We start from the raw sequence: 19243 nt of genomic DNA, 5'->3' as shown, positions 1-19243 counted from the left end.
GAAATGCAGAGAATAAAGTACTTCTTTTTATACCATGTACACAGTCCATTCTCACAGTTCTAGGTATGAATGCATACAAAAATGTTTCACTGAATTTAATTCCTGAACCAGATAAGAACTACCCTGGTTAGTTATGTGTTTGTATTTAAGATCATACCACTGGCAGATTGGTTTTATCATCTCTTTTCGGACCAGTGGATTTCATCTCCAACATTTTCATGTATTCAGATGCTGTAAAATGGTCAAGCATCCCATATTAATAGGATTAGGAGAAAAACACGAGTTGCAATGTCACCAATAAGACATGCATCTCTTTTCAAACTGGCTTCCATGGGTATGATCAAGTGAAACCCCTTGATACTGGTCATTGTTTTAGAGGACACAGTTGTAAACTACAAGCTAATATTTTCCTAACAGTATGTTGGTTGTATTTTCTCCGAGTTGAGTGATTATTGCATCATTACCTCTGGGTCGCAGTCATTTTCTCCTCCTCATTCCCTTGATCAATAACATCAAGCCATTTATCATAGAGACTTGCAGAAAATATGCTTCCTTGGATATTTCGAAGAAAATCCTTATATAGATCAAAAAATATGTATTATTCTTATGATAAATTCGGTGGAGAAATTGCAGAGAAAATATTTAGCTGAAAAATTCAATTCAGTCCACAATTCCTTCACAACTATGCCGACTGCTTCACACAGAGCTTGGCTGTGATTCTCCACAGCCTTGCACATCCAGAAGTACTGGTTGGATTTTCCCCAACTAAAATTAGAAGCATAAAAGTAGAGTCTGGGCTGTATTGAGAATGAAGCTGAAGCTCCTTCTATCACCTGGAACTCACTGTTTGTGTACATGTTAGCACATTAGTACAAACTGGAAAGGTCTGGTGATAACTCATCCTAAATCCTATTAGTTTCTTGAAAAGAAGTGCACATTCCATTTTGTTCGTTTGCTTAAGACACAGTGCTTGCTCTTAATTCAAGAAAGAGAAGTTCTGAAATAAAATTACACCCCTACATGCTCTTATATACATATTAAGAGAAAACCTGACGTATGTGTGTTCTTTGGGTAAAAGCTAGTATCGTAATAGCTTCAGTCTTTTTCTTTTAAAAAAAAAAACATATAAAAGTTCAGTTCTACAGACTTTTAAGCAACAGGTGTTAGAAATAAACCAAAAGCCCCAATGGGTACACTACATGTTACCCTTACAACTCTTTGGATGGAATATTTCTCCCTAAAGAGGAAACTGAGAACCTAGATACATGGCAACTTCACACCTGTGGGATAGAATATGCAAATGTAAGCTTCCTAAGTGGAGGCCTGGAAAGTGTATCCTGATGAACAAGTCTTCATATCATAGAATGGGGCCTATTAAAAGAGATGAGGTTGTTAAGTGTTGCGCAAGACTGAGGAGAAATGATTCCATTGCCTTGCCGGCTCCAAAGGCACACCTTGCCTCCCCTGGTCTTAATATACAGCCTGACTTCTCTTCGTAGTATCTTGTTCAGGCAGTGTTTCTAGGCGACTATCATGATGATAATCGTGTCACTGTTGACTTGTTTCAGTGCTCACTGAGCTGCTGTTTGTGTCAGGCGCTCTTTTGAGTACTGAGGATAGAGTGTGAAGATAATGTACAAAGCCTCAGTCCTCTCATACTTTTTCTTGTAATTGGTATACAGTACCCAATCCTGGTCATTAGGTTTTCACTATGCTTCTTATGGCGTGCCCGCAGTATATTTGGAAGGAGGAAGCACTCCATTTCAGTTCAGCCGTTCAGTCGTGTCCTACTCTTTGCGACCCCATGGACTGCAGCACCCCAGGCTTTCCTGTCCATCACCAACACCTGGGTCTTGCTCAAAGTCATGTCCATCGAGTTGGTGATGCCATTCAGCATCTCATCTGGCTATGGCTTCTGGGAGTGTGGGAGTGTGCAGCAGGGCCTTTGCCTTGTGTACCAAACTACATGCACTTGGAGTGTGTCTCTTCTCTCTCCTGGACCCTGTGCTGTAGAATCGATCGGTGAGACTGAGTTTGGTTAAGCCAGGACATGACTCATGCAGAATATGCCATGGGTATTTGCTCCTGGACCTCTGTTTATAGACAGTTTAATGGAAAACTCAATGTGGTTCTGACTCTATATTCATTTCTGATTTAGACCAACTCTGTGGTTGCTTTGACATATGGTATTATCAAGGCCAAAGCTGCAAAGTCTGATGCCCCACCAAGATCAATCAACTTTAGGAAGAGAAAACTTTGGGATTGTTGAAGATTTGTACCCATAAGTAGGCACCCTCTTACTAGTGTGTGCTTATAGCATGGAAAGAGGTAAGAGCCTAGGTATACTTGCTCACAAATCAAATTGGTTCCAAGTGTGCACCTTATAGTGGGTAGCACACTACTTGCTATTTGGAGACCTAGTGTGTATTATTATGGTGCAAGTGTAGTAGGGGGCAACCCTAAGTCATTTCTGCACTGTATCTATTATCGTACAATCGAACATTAACAGGGGACAAGGAAACACCATATGTTATTTAGTTTCTAAGATAATTTTAGTAACCTGTCTGTAGTTATCACTACATTAATATATTTTGGTTCATAGCTGCTAACAAGTACCAAGATGGATTGATTAACTTTCTATTCTGTTCTATTATCCCCCTGGTAGAAATTTAACTACACACTTGTGATTTAGCTCTATCATTTCAAACTCAGTCTATTTTTTTGTATAAATCTATTGAATTTTTCAAACTTCCAAACTGATTTTGACTGTTGCACTCACTTTAAAAATAAGATTTATAAGCTGAGGCATGTAGTAAAACTGGTTACCATGTAACTGTAACCTTGGGTGGTGGGTTAAACATACAAATATTAACAAAGGGTGTTAAAGATGTAAGGGAGATAAAAGGAGGAACAAATGGTGGAGTCATCCCTACACTGATTTTAAAGTAAAAGGCATTGATAAACAGGGGGAGGATGATGACGTGATCAGAGACATTGGTGGCCTCACTAAGCATTTTTGAGTCATTGTAAGACAGAGAATGAGATGGCTGGATGGCATCACCGACTCTGTGGACATGAGTTTGAGTGAACTCCGGGAGTTGGTGATGGACAGGGAGACCTGGCGTGCTGTGATTCATGGGGTCGCGGAGAGTCGGACACGACTGAGCGACTGAACTCAACTGAACTGAACTGAAGACACATGGGCTTTCCAGGTGACGCTAGTGGTAAAGGATCTGTCTGCCAATGCCGGAGATGCAGGAGATGCAGGTTCGATCCCTGAATCAGGAGGATCCCCTGGAGAAGGGCATGGCAACCCACTCTAGTATTCCTGCCTGGAGGATCCCATGGACAGAGGACTCTGCTGGGCTTCAGTCCGTGGGATCACAGAGAATCTGATGCAACTAGGCGACTCACACACAGACACACACACACACACACACACGAGTTTACCATAGTAAGTAAACATCTGTCTTGCATCCATGCTAGGTTGTTTCAGCCATGTCCGACTCTGTGCCACTCCATGGATTATAGCCAGAGGGACTACTCTGTCCATGGGATTCTCCAGGCAAGAATACTGGAGTCGGTATGCCAGTCCCTCTTCCGGGGGATCCTTCCAACCCAGGGATCAAAGCCAGGTTTCCTACATTACAGACAGATTCTTTACTGTCTGAGCCGCCTGGGAAGTTACTTCTGTTAACTGTTTCCAAAACCTTAATATGAATTTTATTTTTGAAATGTTGCCTTCATTAGGAAGGTGATGAGGAAGTCATCAAAAGCAGGAAGCTTGTATTGGTAAACACTCAATGTGTAAGTGGGTATTTTGAAATTTATTATTATTCTTTTGCACGGAGTGTTCTGGAGTCAAGATGTGCAATGATAAAGGAAAATATCTAATGTATGGAGCTTATAATATTTGAGGTACCTTCCTTCAATTTTGTCTTTGTGAAGTGTTTTTCACTTTTTCAGATCCTTCCTCTCTAATGCCTATTATGTTTCTTGGGCATTCATAATGAAGGACCAGTCATATAGCTTCAGATTTACTCTGTGCGTGGATAATGCCCAAACTTTCCTTACCTTTAAGACGGATGCTACCACAAGAACGGATTCATCATCCAAGTTCACTTTGTCCCCAGAGTTTAGTTTCTCCTTTAGGGCTCTGCATGATTTTATACTGGCTGATTTTCTGAAGATGCCTTCTGTGAATGGCCCTTTTTGATTGATAAAGGAAAGAATATCCTATACGGAAGAAAAGAAAGGAAAACTATGGGACGTTTCATATCTACAAGCCCAGAGCACAAGCTTGCTCCTGTTTTGACAGAGCTGTGGTATATGAGGCTACAGTGCTAGAACTGGACTGAAGTCAATTTGAAATTTTTTCTTCAGTGTCTCTAAATATATTATCTACCCAACAATCGATTTTGCATTCATACACTGAAACATTTTAAATACTTGTGTTAAAACGCCCCTCCAGGTCCTCCCCGCCATTCTAGGCAAAACAAAGAACTCTCTCACTCGAAGAAAAAAATGGGCATTAGGTTGATTATGCTCAGCTCCCAGCCTGTCCCAGCCTCTGGTCAATCTCCAGAATTCCTTGCCCCAGCCGTTTTAAGAGATAACTACTCTGAACAACCTTGCAAAAGAATAGTCCCCCTTAAGACAGTAGCTTTCCACATACATGCCTTTATATACTTACTGTTTTCTTGGGCAAGGGCAGCAGCTCACTGATCTGACTACTGCCCCTTCTCGCCTCATTAAAGGTGATCTGTTCCTGTACAGTGCTGGTCTCATTCTTTGTCTCAACCTCGCCTGCTCTAACTACCTTACCTTCAGTTCAGTTCAGTCGCTCAGTCGTGCCCGACTCTCCGCGACCCCATGAATCACAGCACGCCAGGCCTCCCTGTCCATCACCAACTCCCAGAGTACACTCAAACTCATGTCCACAGAGTCGGTGATGCCATCCAGCCATCTCATTCTCCGTCGTCCCCTTCTCCTCCCGCCCCCAACCTTTCCCAGCATCAGAGTCTTTTCCAGTGAGTCAACTCGTCGCATGAGGTGGCCAAAGTATTGCAGTTTCAGCTTTAGCATCAGTCCCTCCGATGAACACCCAGGATCGAGCTCCTTTAGAATGGACTGGTTGGATCTCCTTGCAGTCCAAGCGCCTCTCAAGAGTCTTCTCCAACACCACAGTTCAAAAGCATCGATTCTTCAGCGATCAGCTTTCTTCACAGTCCAGCTCTCATATCCATACGTGACCACGGGAAAAACCATTGCCTTGGCTAGACGGACCTTGGTTGGCAAAGTAATGTCTCTGCTTTTTAATATACTATCAAGGTTGGTCATAACTTTCCTTCCAAGGAGCAAGCGTCTTTTAATGTCATGGCTGCAATCAGCATCTGCAGTGATTTTGGAGCCCCAAAAAATAAAGTCTGACACTGTTTCCACTGTTTTTCCATCTATTTCCCATGAAGTGATGGGACCAGATGCCATGATCTTTGTTTTCTGAATGTTGAGCTTCAAGCCAACCTTTTCACTCTCCTCTTTCACTTTCATCAAGAGGCTTTTGAGTTCCTCTTCACTTTCTGCCATAAGGGTACCTTACCTTACAGAGTCCATTTTAACTGGTCTGAGCTGAAACAAATGAGTCTTTGCTGATATCAGTGGAATGGATGAGAGTATCTTTTTATCTTGTATTTGCCTTTTGACTCTGCAGTACCTAAATCAGATCTTATTCTTTGAAGTAATATTATGAAACTTACCGGACAAAGCCAGACTTCTTCATTTGGGTGTAGATTTGGAAGAGAACACTTGATCTCTCACAACTCAGCTCCTCAGGAAGGTTCAGTTCAGTTCAGTTCAGTCGCTCACTCATGACCAACTCTTTGCGACCCCATGAATCACAGCACACCAGGCCTCCCTGTCCATCACCAGCTTCCGGATTTCACACAAACTCAAGTCCATCGAGATGGCCATCCAGCCATCTCATTCTCTGTCGTCCATTCTCCTCCCGCCCCCAATCCTCCTGCCCCCAATCCTGTAATCAGGAAGGTTACAGAAAACCAAAGTAAGACCTACCAGAATTGGGGTGGGCAGAGTGTCATTATCACATAAGTCCTCAAAAGGAGCTCCAAAGAGCTGTTTTGGCTTTGTGGCTGGTAGAGTTGGGTGTTGGTTGTTTTTGGGAGTCCTGGAGGTGCACCGAAAGGGCCACTTTTTGACGGAACTCTTACTAACTGTCTTCTTCTCTGGATCTAATGTAGAAGAGAGATTTTCACTAGTAGTATTTTAGATTATTTAGCCTAATTTCCACCACTTACATTCAGCAGCATGTTCATTGCAGAGGCTGAAAGAGAGAAACTGAACCATTTGTTACATAGACTTCCCCGCATTCTGAAACGGGCTAATTGCATCCTTGTGGTGTTAACGACTTCTTCTTCCCCGTGTTCTGCAAACCAGCAGTTAAACCTAGAGGCGTGATCAGACTCAGGGTTGATTCTCCCTGTGACAGTATTCCCCAGACAGTGCTACCTCTTCCCTTTGCCCTGTGTCATGAGGCACTTAACCTGTAGTTATACAGGTTTCCTAATGTTAAGTATTATCAGTGGATTCCGGTATCAGATCTCATTTTAAAAGCGAAAAATATTCAGTATTCAAATCAAGCAGCATTTGGTTATCCTTTGCTTTTGTAGAAAGTTTCCTTCCTCTGTTCAGTTACCTCTTTGGCTTTCTGAGTACCCGGTCATGCCCACTTTTCTCCCATCAAAAGAATCGCCTTTCATGAGACATCCTGCCTGACCCTGCTTTTCAGTCAGCCTCTGGACCTCTCCTCTGGGAAGCCGCACCCCTCAGTCAGCTCCAAGGATGACTTCCTGCCCTGAGGGTCCTTGGGAAATGGTCATTAAATGCAGACTATGTGGTAAGATTACAGGTGGCCATTTTTCTGTAACACCTTACTCAGCTAACCCAAAGATGAGTTTTAACTCCCAACAGCCCCTGTCAAAGGAATGCAGATGAAGGGCTTTTCAAAGAAAGGGTGATCGGCAATGAAAAATTGGGTTCAAAGTTTCTCGTGCCCAGCTATGAATGTTTTCCTGATAGTTGCTCAATAAAGCTGCTGAATATTTCCTTAAATAACCTGCTTAAATAACCAGCTAAAGAAGTCAATAGAGGAGCCAAGTTGTAGAAAAATAAACAGAAGAATTTAACCAAGTATTTTAAAATGCCCATCCACCTGGCTTTTCTGAGACATAGTGAGTGCATCACCAGGTCCATTCAGGTGGGTGAACCACTTGTGCTGGGTGAGAGAACCAGAAGGCTCCTATTCTGCCTTTTAATTGGATAATTTACCTAAAACTCTTTGAGTTTCAATTTGCTCAAGTTTAACATAAATGATGCTACTTACACCTCACAGAACTACATAACATAATGTACTACTCAGCACAAGACATGGCACATAGCAGCCTTAATGAAGGTAACTTCCCTCCTTCAAAGGGCCTAAGGCAGCCTAGACATCAGTCACCTCCCCCAAACAGGCCCCACCCCCATTCTCCATTTGATTTTGCAGCCTCCAGAATGTGTGCATTCCTGAAGGAATGCCATCACTTTGCCTTAGGCTCTTCCTGCCCTGACATTCATACAGGCATCATTTTAAAAGGAGATAATGAAGAAAGCAAATGCATTCTTAAATTCAGAAAGAGATTCTCCTAATTAATATGTACAAATGTTAAAAAGATACCTGTTTATATGAGTTGAGTTGCTTTATGCACCCTGGTTTCCCTACTCTTAACCTGATTATTTCTAAACTACCTGAAAGTATTTATGTATTCCAAATGTATTCATACATTGTTCAGCTTTAATAAGAATACTCTTAGGAAAAAAGCTCTATCAGTTGCCACAAAGCAATACGTCCAGCTACTCTATAAGCATAGACGGAAAGGAAAATAGACATTAAGCCCTATATTATTTTCAGGCCTAGATGGACCTTTCACAGTGTACATTGCTTGGTGTTACAGTTCTTGTTGGCTCTGTGGCCAATTAAAATACATACTGTAGCCACGAAAAGTATGGTGCTCAGTTGTTCAGTCGTGTCCAACTCTTGCGACCCCCTCGAAGTATAGCACGTCAGGCTCCTGTCCATGGGAATTCCCGGATGATAAAACTGGAGTGGGTTGCCAAGGACTGTTAAACAGGTTAACTTTATAACCTGATCTTTGTTTAACAGTCCTGGTAAGATTTAGTTTAGTGTTTCCTCATGTTCAAATTAGGGTTTGAATGTTAAAAAGTGAAATTTTGAAACTTTGTGGGTATAGAATAGCAATTATAAGAATAAAATTACTTTAAGTAGAAATTCTATTCTGGTCCAAATACTTCCTAAGTTAGTAAGACATTTTATTCAGAGAAAGACATGTCAATGGGACAATATTGGAATGGTAGCAGGGATAATTGCAAGAGGAAAGATTAAAAGCAAACAAAAAACATAAACATTCAGTCCAGTTCCATTTGCAACCTGGGTCTGAAGCAGACTTGAAAGTGAGCTTGCTGTGGAGGTAGAATCGAGAGTTCAAGTCTCAGGGGCGGTCCTAAGATGGCAGAGGAATAGGAAGGCGAGACCACTCCCTCCCCCACAAATTCATCAAAAGAACATTTGAACGTTGAGCAAATTCCACAAAACAACTTCTGAATGCTGGCTGAGGACATTAGGCACCCAGAAAGTCAGTCCCTTGTCTTCAAAAGGAGGTAGGACAAAATATGAAAGAGAAAAAGAGAGACAAAAGAGCTGGGATGGACGTCTGTCCCGGGAAGGGAGTCTTAAAAGAGGAGAAGTTTGCAAACACCAGGCAACACTCTCACTGGCAGGTCAGTGGGGAGTTTTGGAATCTCAGAGGGCAACATAACTGGGAGGAAAAATAAATAAAACCCACAGATGACGTGCCTAATGGCAACTCCGGGCAGAGAAGTAGCCCAGACACTCACATCCGGCACCATATGGAGGCTGAAACGACATGCTTCTGAATAACCTACAAATCACAGAAGAAATCAAAAGATGCAGAGAAATGAGTGAGAATGAAAACACAACAACCGTAATATATGGGACACTGTAAAAGCAGTGCTAAGGGGAAGGTTCATAGCAATACAGGCTTCCCTCAAGAAACGAGGAAAAAGTCAACTAAATAACCTAACTCTAACCCTAAAGCAACTAGAAAAGGAAGAAATGAAAAACTCTAGGGTTAGTAGAAGGAAAGAAATCTTAGAAATTAGGGCATAAATAAGTGCAAAAGAAACAAAAGCGACCATAGGAAAAAATCAACGGAGCAAAAAGCTGATTCTTTGAGAAGTTAAATAAAATTGACAAACCATTAGCCAGAGTCATCAAGAAGCAAAGGGAGAAGAATCAAATCAAAAAAATTAGAAATGAAAACGGAGAAATCACAACAGACAACACAGAAATACAAAGGATCATAAGAGACTACTCTCAGCAATTTTATGCCAATAAAATGGACAACTTGGAAGAAATGGACAAATTCTTAGAAAAGTATAACTTTCCAAAACTCAACCAAGAAGAAAGAGAAGATCTTAACAGAACCATAACAAGCACAGAAGTCAAAACTGTAATCAGAAATCTTCCAGTAAACAAAAGCCCAGGATCAGACGGCTTCACGGTTGAATTCTACCAAAAATTTAGAGAAGAGCTCACACCTATCCTATGCAAACTCTTCCACAAAATCGCAGAGGAAGATAAACTTCCAAAATCATTCTGTGAGGCCACCGTCACCCTAATACCAAAACCAGACAAGGATGTCGCAAAAAAAGAAAACTACAGGCCAATATCACGAATAAACATAGATCCAAAAATCCTTAACAAAATTTTAGCAAACAATCCAACAACATATTCAAAAGATCATACATCATGACCAAGTGGGCTTTATCCCAGGGATGCAAGGATTTTTCAATATCTGCATATCAATCAATGTAATATACCACATTAACAAATTGAAAGATAAAAGCTATATGATTATCTCAATAGATGCAGAGAAAGCCTTTGACAAAATTCAACATCCATTTACGATAAAAACCCTACCAGAAAGCAGGTATTTAAGGAACATACCTCAACACAATAAAAGCTATATATGACAAACCCATAGCAAACGTTATCCTCAATGGTGAAAAATTGAAAGCATTTCCCCTAAAGTCAGGAACAAGACGAAGGTACCCACTCTCCCCACTACTATGCTACATAGTTTTGGAAGTTTTGGCCACAGCAATCAGAGCAGAAGAAGAAAGAAAAGGAATCCAAATTGGAAAAGAAGCAGTAAAACTCTCACTGTTTGCAGAATACATGATCCTCTATATAGAAAACACTAAAGTAGTTTTCCACCAGAAAATTTTACTAGAGCTAATCAATGAATATAGTAGTTACAGGATATAAAATTAACACACAGAAATCCCTTGCGTTCCTATACACTAACAATGAGAAAACAGAAAGAGAAATTAAGGAAATAATTCCATACACCATTGCAATGAAAAGAAATACTTAGGAACATATCTACCTAAAGAAACAAACGACCTATACATAGAAATGTATAAAACACTGATGAAAGAAATCAAAGAGGACACAAATAGATGAAGAAATATAGCATGTTCATGCATTGGAAAAATCAATATAGTGAAAATGAGTACACTACCCAAAGCAATCTATAGATTAAATGCAATCCCTATCAAGCTGCTGCTGCTGCTGCTAAGTCACTTCAGTCGTGTCCGACTCTGTGTGACCCCATAGACGGAAGCCCACCAGGCTCCCCCGTCCCTGGGACTCTCCAGGCAAGAACACTGGAGTGGGTTGCCATTTCCTTCTCCAATGTGTGAAAGTGAAAAGTGAAAGTGAAGTCGCTCAGTCGTGTCCGACCCTTAGCGACCCCATGGACTACAGCCTACCAGGCCGTTCCATCCATGGGATTTTCTAGGCAATAGTACTGGAGTGGCTTGCCATTGCCTTCTCCACCCTATCAAGCTACCAACGGTATTTTACAGAGAATTAGAACAAATAATTTCACAGTTTTTATGGAAATACAAAAAAACCTTTAATAGCCGAACGAAGACTGGAACTGGAGGAATCAACCTGCCTGACTTCAGGCCCTACTGCAAAGCCACAGTCATCAAGACAGTGTGGTATTTGCACAAAGACAGAAATATAGATCAATAGAACAAAATAGAAAGCCCAGAGATAAATCCACACACATATGGACAGCTTATTTTTGATAAAGGAGGCAAGAATTTACAGTGGAGAAAAGACAATCTCTTTAACAAGTGGTGCTGGGAAAATTGGTCAACCACTTGTAAAAGAATGAAACTAGAACACTTTCTAACACCGTACACAAAAATAAACTCAAAATGGATTAAAGATCTAAATGTAAGACCAGAAACTATAAAACTCCTAGAGGAAAACATAAGCAAAACACTCTCCGACATAAATCACAGCAGGATCCTCTATGACCCACCTCCCAGAGTAATGGAAATAAAAGCAAAAATAAACAAATGGGACATAATTAAACTTAAAAGCTTTTGCACAACGAAGGAAACTATAAGCAAGGTGAAAAGACAGCCTTCAGAATGGGAGAAAATAATAGCAAACGAAGCAGCTGACAAAGAATTAATCTCAAAAATTTACAAGCAACTCCTTCAGCTCAATTCCAGAAAAATAAACCACCCAATCCAAAAATGGGCCCAAGAATTAAACAGACATTTCTCCAAAGAAGACATACAGATGGCTAACAAACACGTGAAAAGATGCTCAACATCACTCATTATCAGAGAAATGCAAATCAAAACCACAGTGAGGTACCATCTCACGCTGGTCAGAATGGCTGCTTTCACAATGTCTACAAACAATAAATGCTGGAGCGGGCGTGGAGAAAAGGGAACCCTATTACACTGTTGGTGGGAATGCAAGCTAACAGAGCCACTATGGAGAACAGTGTGGCGATTCCTTAAAAAACTGGAAATAGAACTGCTGGGTATACACACTGAGGAAACCATAATTGAAAGAGACACATGTACTCCAATGTTCACTGCAGCACTGTTTACAATAGCCAGGACCAGGAAGCAAGCTAGATGTCCATCTGCAGACGAATGGATAAGAAAGCTGTGGTACATATACACAGTGGAATATTATTCAACCATCAGAAGGATACATTTGAATCAGTTCTAATGAGGTGGATGAAACTGGAACCTATTATACAGAGTGAAGTAAGCCAGAAAGAAGAACACCAATACAGTATACTAACGCATATATATGGAATTTAGAAAGATGATAACAAAAACCCTATATGTGAGACTGCAAAAGAGACACAGATGTATAGAACAGTCTTTTGGACTCTGTGGGAGAAGGAGAGGGTGGGATGATTTGAGGGAATAGCATTGAAACCTGAATATTATCATATGTGAAACAGATCACCAGTCCAGGTTCGACGCATGAGGCAGGGTGCTCAGGGCTGTTGCACTATGATGGATGACCCAGAGGGTTGGGATGGGGAGGGATGTGGGAGGGGGTTTCAGGATGGGGAAAACGTGTACACCCAGGCTGATTCATATCAATGTATGGCAAAATCACAACAATATTGCAATTAGCCTCCAATTAAAATAAATTTTAGAAAAAGAAAAAAAAACATTGTCATGAGAAATATCAATAACCTCAGGTATGCAGATGACACCACCCTTATGGCAGAAAGCGAAGAACTAAAGAGTCCCTTGATGAATGTGAAAGAGGAGAGTGAAAAAGCTGGCATAAACTCAACATTCTGAAAGCTAAGATCATGGCATCTAGTCCCGTGACTTCATGGCAAATAGATGAGGAAACAGTGGAAAGAGTGACAGACTTGATGTTTCTGGGTGCCCAAATCACTGCAGACGGTGACTGCAGCCATGGAATTAAAAGATGCTTGCTCCTTGGAAGAAAAGTTTTGACCAACCCAGATAGCATATTAAAAAGCAGAGACATTACGTTGCTGACAAAGGTCCATGTAGTCAAAGATACGCTTTTTCCAGCAGTCATGTATGGATGTGAGTGTTGGACTATAAAGAAAGCTGCTGCTGCTGTAAGTCACGTCAGTCGTGTCCGACTCTGTACGACCCCATAGACAGCAGCCCACCAGGCTCCCATCCCTGGGATTCTCCAGGCAAGAATACTGGAATGGGTTGCCATTTCCTTCTCCAGTGCATGAAAGTGAAAAGTGAAAGTGAAGTCGCTCAGTTGTGTCCGGCCCTTTGTGACCCCATGATCTGTAGCCTACCAGGCTCCTCCGTCCATGGGATTTCCCAGGCAAGAGTACTGGAATGGGTTGCCATTTCCTTCTCCAATAAAGAAAGCTGAGCACCGAAGAATCGATGCTTTTGAACTGTGCTGTTGGAGAAGACTCCTAACAGTCCCTTGGAGAGCAAGGAGAAGCAACCTGTCCATTCTAAAGGAAATCATTACTGAATGTTCATTGGAAGGACTATTGCTGAAGATGCAACATCAATACTTTGGCCAGGTTATGCAAAGAACTGTCTCATTTGAAAAGACCCTGATCCTGGCAAAGATTGAAGGCGGGATGAGAAGGGACGACAGAGGATGAGATGATTGGATGGCATTACCAACTCGGTGGACATAGGTTTGAGTCAACTCTGGCCGTTGGTCATGGACAGGGAGGCCTGGTGTGTTGCAGTCCACGGGGTCGCAAAGAGTCGGACACGACTGAGATGAACTGAACTGAACAATGTTGTTTAGTTTTTATTGCTATTTTTGTCTTCTGTGAAAGTTTCCTTTTTGAATGCTTTATTTTATATTGGAGTATAATTGGTTAGTAATGTTGTGTTAGCTTCTGGTGTACAGAAAAATGGTTCAATTATACATATATCTATTTTTTTCAAATTCTTTTCCCATTTAGGTTCTTACAGAGTATTCAGCATTGTTCCCTGTGGTATAGAGTATGTCCTTGTTGGTTATCCATTATAAATAGAGCACTCTGTACATGTCAATCCCAAACATACCTAGTTGAGATATGTCTTTTATCGTTGGTCACTTTAAATCAGCATGGGAAGTAATCAGAATGAACATTTTACTAATAATATCATTAATTCGTAAAATATTCATTAAGCACAATACCAGACATTCCAACACAAGTGTCTTAAGATTTCTCTTCTCTTGAAAATCAAAATCATAGGAAAATATTGAATAAAATAGTCTTCCCCCAAAGAGAACTAGCACATTCAGTTTACTAACAGGAAAAACAAGAATGTTGATAACTGAATTATATTGCAAGACTCCAAGTTAAACTAGTTAAAGGCGAATATTAGATTTTCTATAAATAGATGTTTGATCAAGGTGCTTGCTAATTTATCTTCTCTGCTTATAAACTATATGCAAGAGCATTTGGACTTTCTTAATTACAAAATATACTGAGCCAAAATTAATTTTGCGAGCAAATAGCAAATGGTTTAGTTACTATTCTTTTTGAAATATATTTTCTTCAATAAATATACCAACATAAAAACAACAAGAGTTCAAGTCTAACCAGAATGCCCAAGGCCACTTCCGCCTAAGCACAGAATAGGTTCTGGGTCTTATCTAAGCCACACAGTCATCTAAGCACCTCCTGTGAGGGGCCCAAGATACTGGACAAAACCTTGGGATGGGGAATGTGTGTTTCCAGGCCATAAGAAGCTCATGTTCTAATAAGATACGTAGATGTGTGTGTGTGTGTGTGTGTGTGTGTGTGTGTGTCTTTAAGTTGTTCAGTCGTGCCCAACTCTTTGTGATCCCATGGACTGTAGGCTGCCAGGCTCCTCTGTCAGTGGGATTCTCCAGGCAAGAATATTGGTGTGGCTGATAGCCATTCCCTTTGCCATGGGATCTTCCTGACCCAGGGATCGAACTCAGGTCTCCTGTGTTGCAGGCAGATGCTTTACCATCTAGGCCACCAGCAAAGCGCACACAAATGTGTGAATCCGTAATTATATGTAGGAAGTGCTATGCTGTCTGCCTAGAGAAATTAAAAAAAAAAAAAATGTCTTCCTATAAGTGAATTGGGTCTTGATTTCGGACCTTTGGGGCTTCTCTGGGCTTGATTCTGGGTGGAATTGGTGCCTGCCTATACTGCCTTCCAGCCCCACATGGAGAACTGGCTGCACGTCAAGAGTTTGTTTTCAGGAGTAGAAACAAGAGCCAAGAGAAGCCACTTGCAGGAAGGGAAGGGGCTCACCTTCCTCCTGCTGATTCCTGGCCTCGTTCCTGGCTGAGTGCTTGGGTTTCAGGATTAACTGGTCTTGAATCTCTTGGGGCCCCTCCAGGAAGGCCTCCTGGAGGGCAGAAGCAGAAGTGCAGTCCTCAAGTCCCTGCTGCAGCAGCCCAGTAGCTGGAACAGCACTCATTTTAATTCCATAGGGATGTTCGTGACCTATATGGAGAAAATCTAAATATAAATTCAGACCGATGGTGATGGGTGTGATCAAACCCACCTTACCATTAGCGAGTGTGCCACACTGGTGTGACTGCTGGGTAGAGAAGGCTGTGACTCCCGAGTAAGCACAATGTGCAGTCTCAAGGGGACACACTACAAAAAGCAGGTGCCCAAGAAAAGAGTTCAAAACATAACAAGAAAAGTGTTTTTTAGACACCTTGCTTGGCTTGGAAGGTATATATTCATCAGTGAATTGCACAATATTGACTTTCATCGTGTTTCCATCTGAGAATATCTGTGGCCTTCTAGTTTCTGCCTTGACACGCTACACCTGTACATCTTAGGCAAAGTGCTAGCCTTAAGATTCCTCCTTTGAAACACTGACCCTCACACGTAGACTCATAAGGATCAAAGTAAATATATGAATAAGCATTGGTGCTTAATATTTTTAAAATAATCGGACTGTGTATGTTAAGAATGGCTCTGATCAGTGTTCTACCCCACATGTCAGTTTAACATATTTTCCATTTCCTTTTGTCGGTGTAGTAGGCAGAGTGCAGTGGGGTGGTCTGCCTTAATGTTTCCCTCCCACTGCTGCTTCCCTCTGAGGGGTTTCCTACAAGGCAGTGATCAGAGACAAGCCTGCATGTCTGAGAAAACCCAGAAGTAAAGTGCAAAACTGTTTACAGAGTGGAAAACCACACCAGAAATCATCGGGAGTTGCCTGCCAAGTGATTTGTTTTGCTCTTTCATGCTATAAATTGCTTCCTCTCCATAGAATTCTCTAAGACCCTGTGCTGTCCTGTGGATTCCATCTTTAAAGAAGTGCATGAAAGCTCCTTTTCTTTTGTTTCTGATGTATTAAATGCAACTGGAGGAGTTCTTGCTTTTGCTTTACATCTGGCATAAACGCAATGTCAATGCTCTATTCAGAACAAGAATCACAGCGACTTCCAAAAGAAGCTTCTGTGAGAGTAATAAAATACAGCCAAGTCACCAGGATAACCAGGAGCTAATCCATACTTGTGAGCTGAGAACATGTTAAGAAATGCATTCAGAATGACTGCTGAGGCAGCATCATGAAAGACAGCCTCTTAGGAGTCCTTAGAGCCAGCCATGGTGTTTGAAGCTATTCTAAGCTTAAAAGTTGTCATCTGCATGGTTTTGTTTAAATTAATGCATTTTATTAGACTAAATATGTTTAAATATTCAGTTTTTTTCACTTTACTGCTGACTGACTTTTATAAGGATGTGAACAAGACAAGAAAACACGTGAAACGGGTGAGGTGATTTTGTCCTCAGCTTTATATTGGTGACTCCATGTATTCTAAGACTGGGAATATACATATCACAGAAAAAACTTAGTTGTTTAGATTCTCCAGACCACATGAAAATGTTGCTCAGATCACTTGAAAGAGTAATAGACTCACAGGATTGCTGAACGGATGAAAAAAGTTAAAAAAGGATTATGTAAGAGGGAGTGCGCTAAGATTTCTAGCAGAAGCCGTCGTCCCCATGACGATATTGCAAGTTCTACTACAAGTTTTGTCTTCTCCCTTGCTTTAATCCCTTCTTTTTTCACTGACCACCCTGATTTGCTCATCCAAGAATGTGCATTATTATTTCTAGTTAACTTGCTATGGTAACTATTTTAGGAAAGATGTAGTCTATTTATCGAACATTTCAAGAGCAGTGCTAGTGAACTCAGCTTGAGAAACAGCAAAGTACATGCAGGTGGTTTAGTCAGTGAAGAATCTAAGTGTCTGAGTGTGATTGCTTCGTTTTCTTTTTATGATGCTGGGAAAAGCTTTGGACACAGAGTAGGTATTAAATCAATGTACTTGAGGTCAGAGGCATGGCTGGATTTTAGACATGTGTACCCCAGTGTTCATCACAGCACTGTTTACAATAGCCAGGACATGGAAGCAACCTAGATGTCCATTGACAGACAAATGGATAAGAAAGCTCTGGTACATATACACAGTGGAATATTACTCAACCATCAGAAGGATACATTTGAATCAGTTCTAATGAGGTCGATGAAACAGGAGCCTATTTTACAGAGTAAGGTAAGCCAGAAAGAAAACCACCGATAGAGTATACTAATGCATATATGTGGAATATAGAAAGATGGAAAAGATAACCCTCTATGCGAGACAGCAAAAGAGACACAGATATATAGAACAGTCTTTTGGCAGTGTGGGAGTAGGCGAGGGTGGGATGATTTGAGGGAATAGCATTGAAAAATGAATATTATCATATGTGAAAGAGATCACCAGTCCAGGTTCGATGCATGAGGTAGGGTTCGCAGGGCTGGTGCACTGGGATGGATGACCCAGAGGGTTGGGATGGGGAGGGATGTTGGAGGGGGTTTCAGAATGGGGTACAGATGTACACCTATGGCTGATTCATATCAATGTATGGCAAAATCACTACAATATTGTAAAGTAGTTAGCCTCCAATTAAAATAAATAAATTTTAGAAAAAGAAAAAAAAAAGATTGCCTGGAGAAATATCAATAACCTCAGGTATGCAGATGACACCACCCGTATGGCAGAAAGCGAAGAACTAAAGAGTCCCTTGATGAATGTGAAAGAGGAGAGTGAAAAAGCTGGCATAAACTCAACATTCTGAAAGCTAAGATCATGGCATCTAGTCCCGTGACTTCATGGCAAATAGATGGGGAAACAGTGGAAACAGTGACAGACTTGATGTTTCTGGGTGCCCAAATCACTGCAGATGGTGACTGCAGCCATGGATTTAAAAGATGCTTGCTCCTTGGAAGAAAAGTTTTGACCAACCCAGATAGCATATTAAAAAACAGACATTACGTTGCTGACAAAGGTCCATGTAGTCAAAGATACGCTTTTTCCAGTAGTCATGTGGATGTGAGGTTTGGACTATAAAGAAAGCTGAGCACCAAAGAAATGATGCTGTTGAGCTGTCGTGTTGGAGGAGACTCTTGAGAGTCCCTTGGACTGCAAGGAGATCCCACCAGTCCATTCTAAAGGAGATCAGTCATGAATGCTCACTGGAAGGACTGATGCTACAGCTGAAGCTCCAATACTTTGGCCACCTGATGGGAGGAACTAACTCATTTGAAAAGACCCTGATGCTGGGAAAGACTGAAGGCAAGAGAAAGAGACGAGAGAGGACGAGATTTTGGGATGGCATCACTGATTCGATGGATGTGAGTTTGAGTAAGCTCCGGGAGTTGCTGATGGACAGGGAAGCCTGGCACGCTACAGTCCTCGTCCCCAAGGCCTTGGGGTCACTGTAGTCCTTGGGGTCACAAAGAGTCGGACACGACTGAGCAACTGAACCGAACTGAACCGTGGTGTCTCCTAAAGCTGTACTAGTAGTTTCTTGAAATCAGAACAGTCTTATCCTTTCTTTGATCTCACAAGTGGGAAAATTCCCATGTCTTGGAGCGGATGGAAGTTACTGCCTTTAGAATGTGCTTTGGGCTCTAGGATCCCCCATTGACCCTGGCAGCCTTGCTGTCTTTTGCATCAAAGCCCGTTACATTATTCACGTACCTGCAACCTTCTCATTCTTATCAGTGATATCACTGTTACCACAACTCACTGAGTTCTCTCCAAAGAGAGAAGTGATATCTTCTCCAAATATCTTGAGACAGTTTTCAATGAGAAACTGTATGAAAGAAATCTGTAACACAAAGGGGCAAAAAATCAGGTATTACTGTACATATGGCATAATAGTAAATCACATTTCATACATGGATCTTGGCCCTAACAAAAAATACAAAAGAAATCTGAGAAAAATTCAGACTTGATTAAAAATATATGTAT

General features: G+C 41.3%; 1 protein-coding gene across 1 annotated transcript in view; it reads right to left on the bottom strand.

Annotated features, from left to right (window-relative positions):
- LOC129561723 (uncharacterized) overlaps window positions 1–19243 on the bottom strand; it is a 198371-nt gene that overhangs the window by 124466 nt on the left and 54662 nt on the right. Inside the window, exons 16-21 of the mRNA XM_088836656.1 lie at window positions 18971–19100; window positions 15495–15584; window positions 15234–15428; window positions 6073–6248; window positions 4075–4236; window positions 465–574 (exon numbers count right to left, since the gene is read on the bottom strand). Coding sequence (XP_088692782.1) covers window positions 465–574; window positions 4075–4236; window positions 6073–6248; window positions 15234–15428; window positions 15495–15584; window positions 18971–19100 — 863 coding nt within the window. The remainder of the gene's footprint in view (window positions 1–464; window positions 575–4074; window positions 4237–6072; window positions 6249–15233; window positions 15429–15494; window positions 15585–18970; window positions 19101–19243) is intronic.

Source organism: Moschus berezovskii, chromosome 5 (assembly GCF_049115385.1).
Source record: "Moschus berezovskii isolate FMDL1 chromosome 5, NW_MosBer_1.0, whole genome shotgun sequence".
Lineage (NCBI taxonomy): Eukaryota > Metazoa > Chordata > Mammalia > Artiodactyla > Moschidae > Moschus > Moschus berezovskii.
This window is presented reverse-complemented; position numbering and strand designations above follow the sequence as displayed.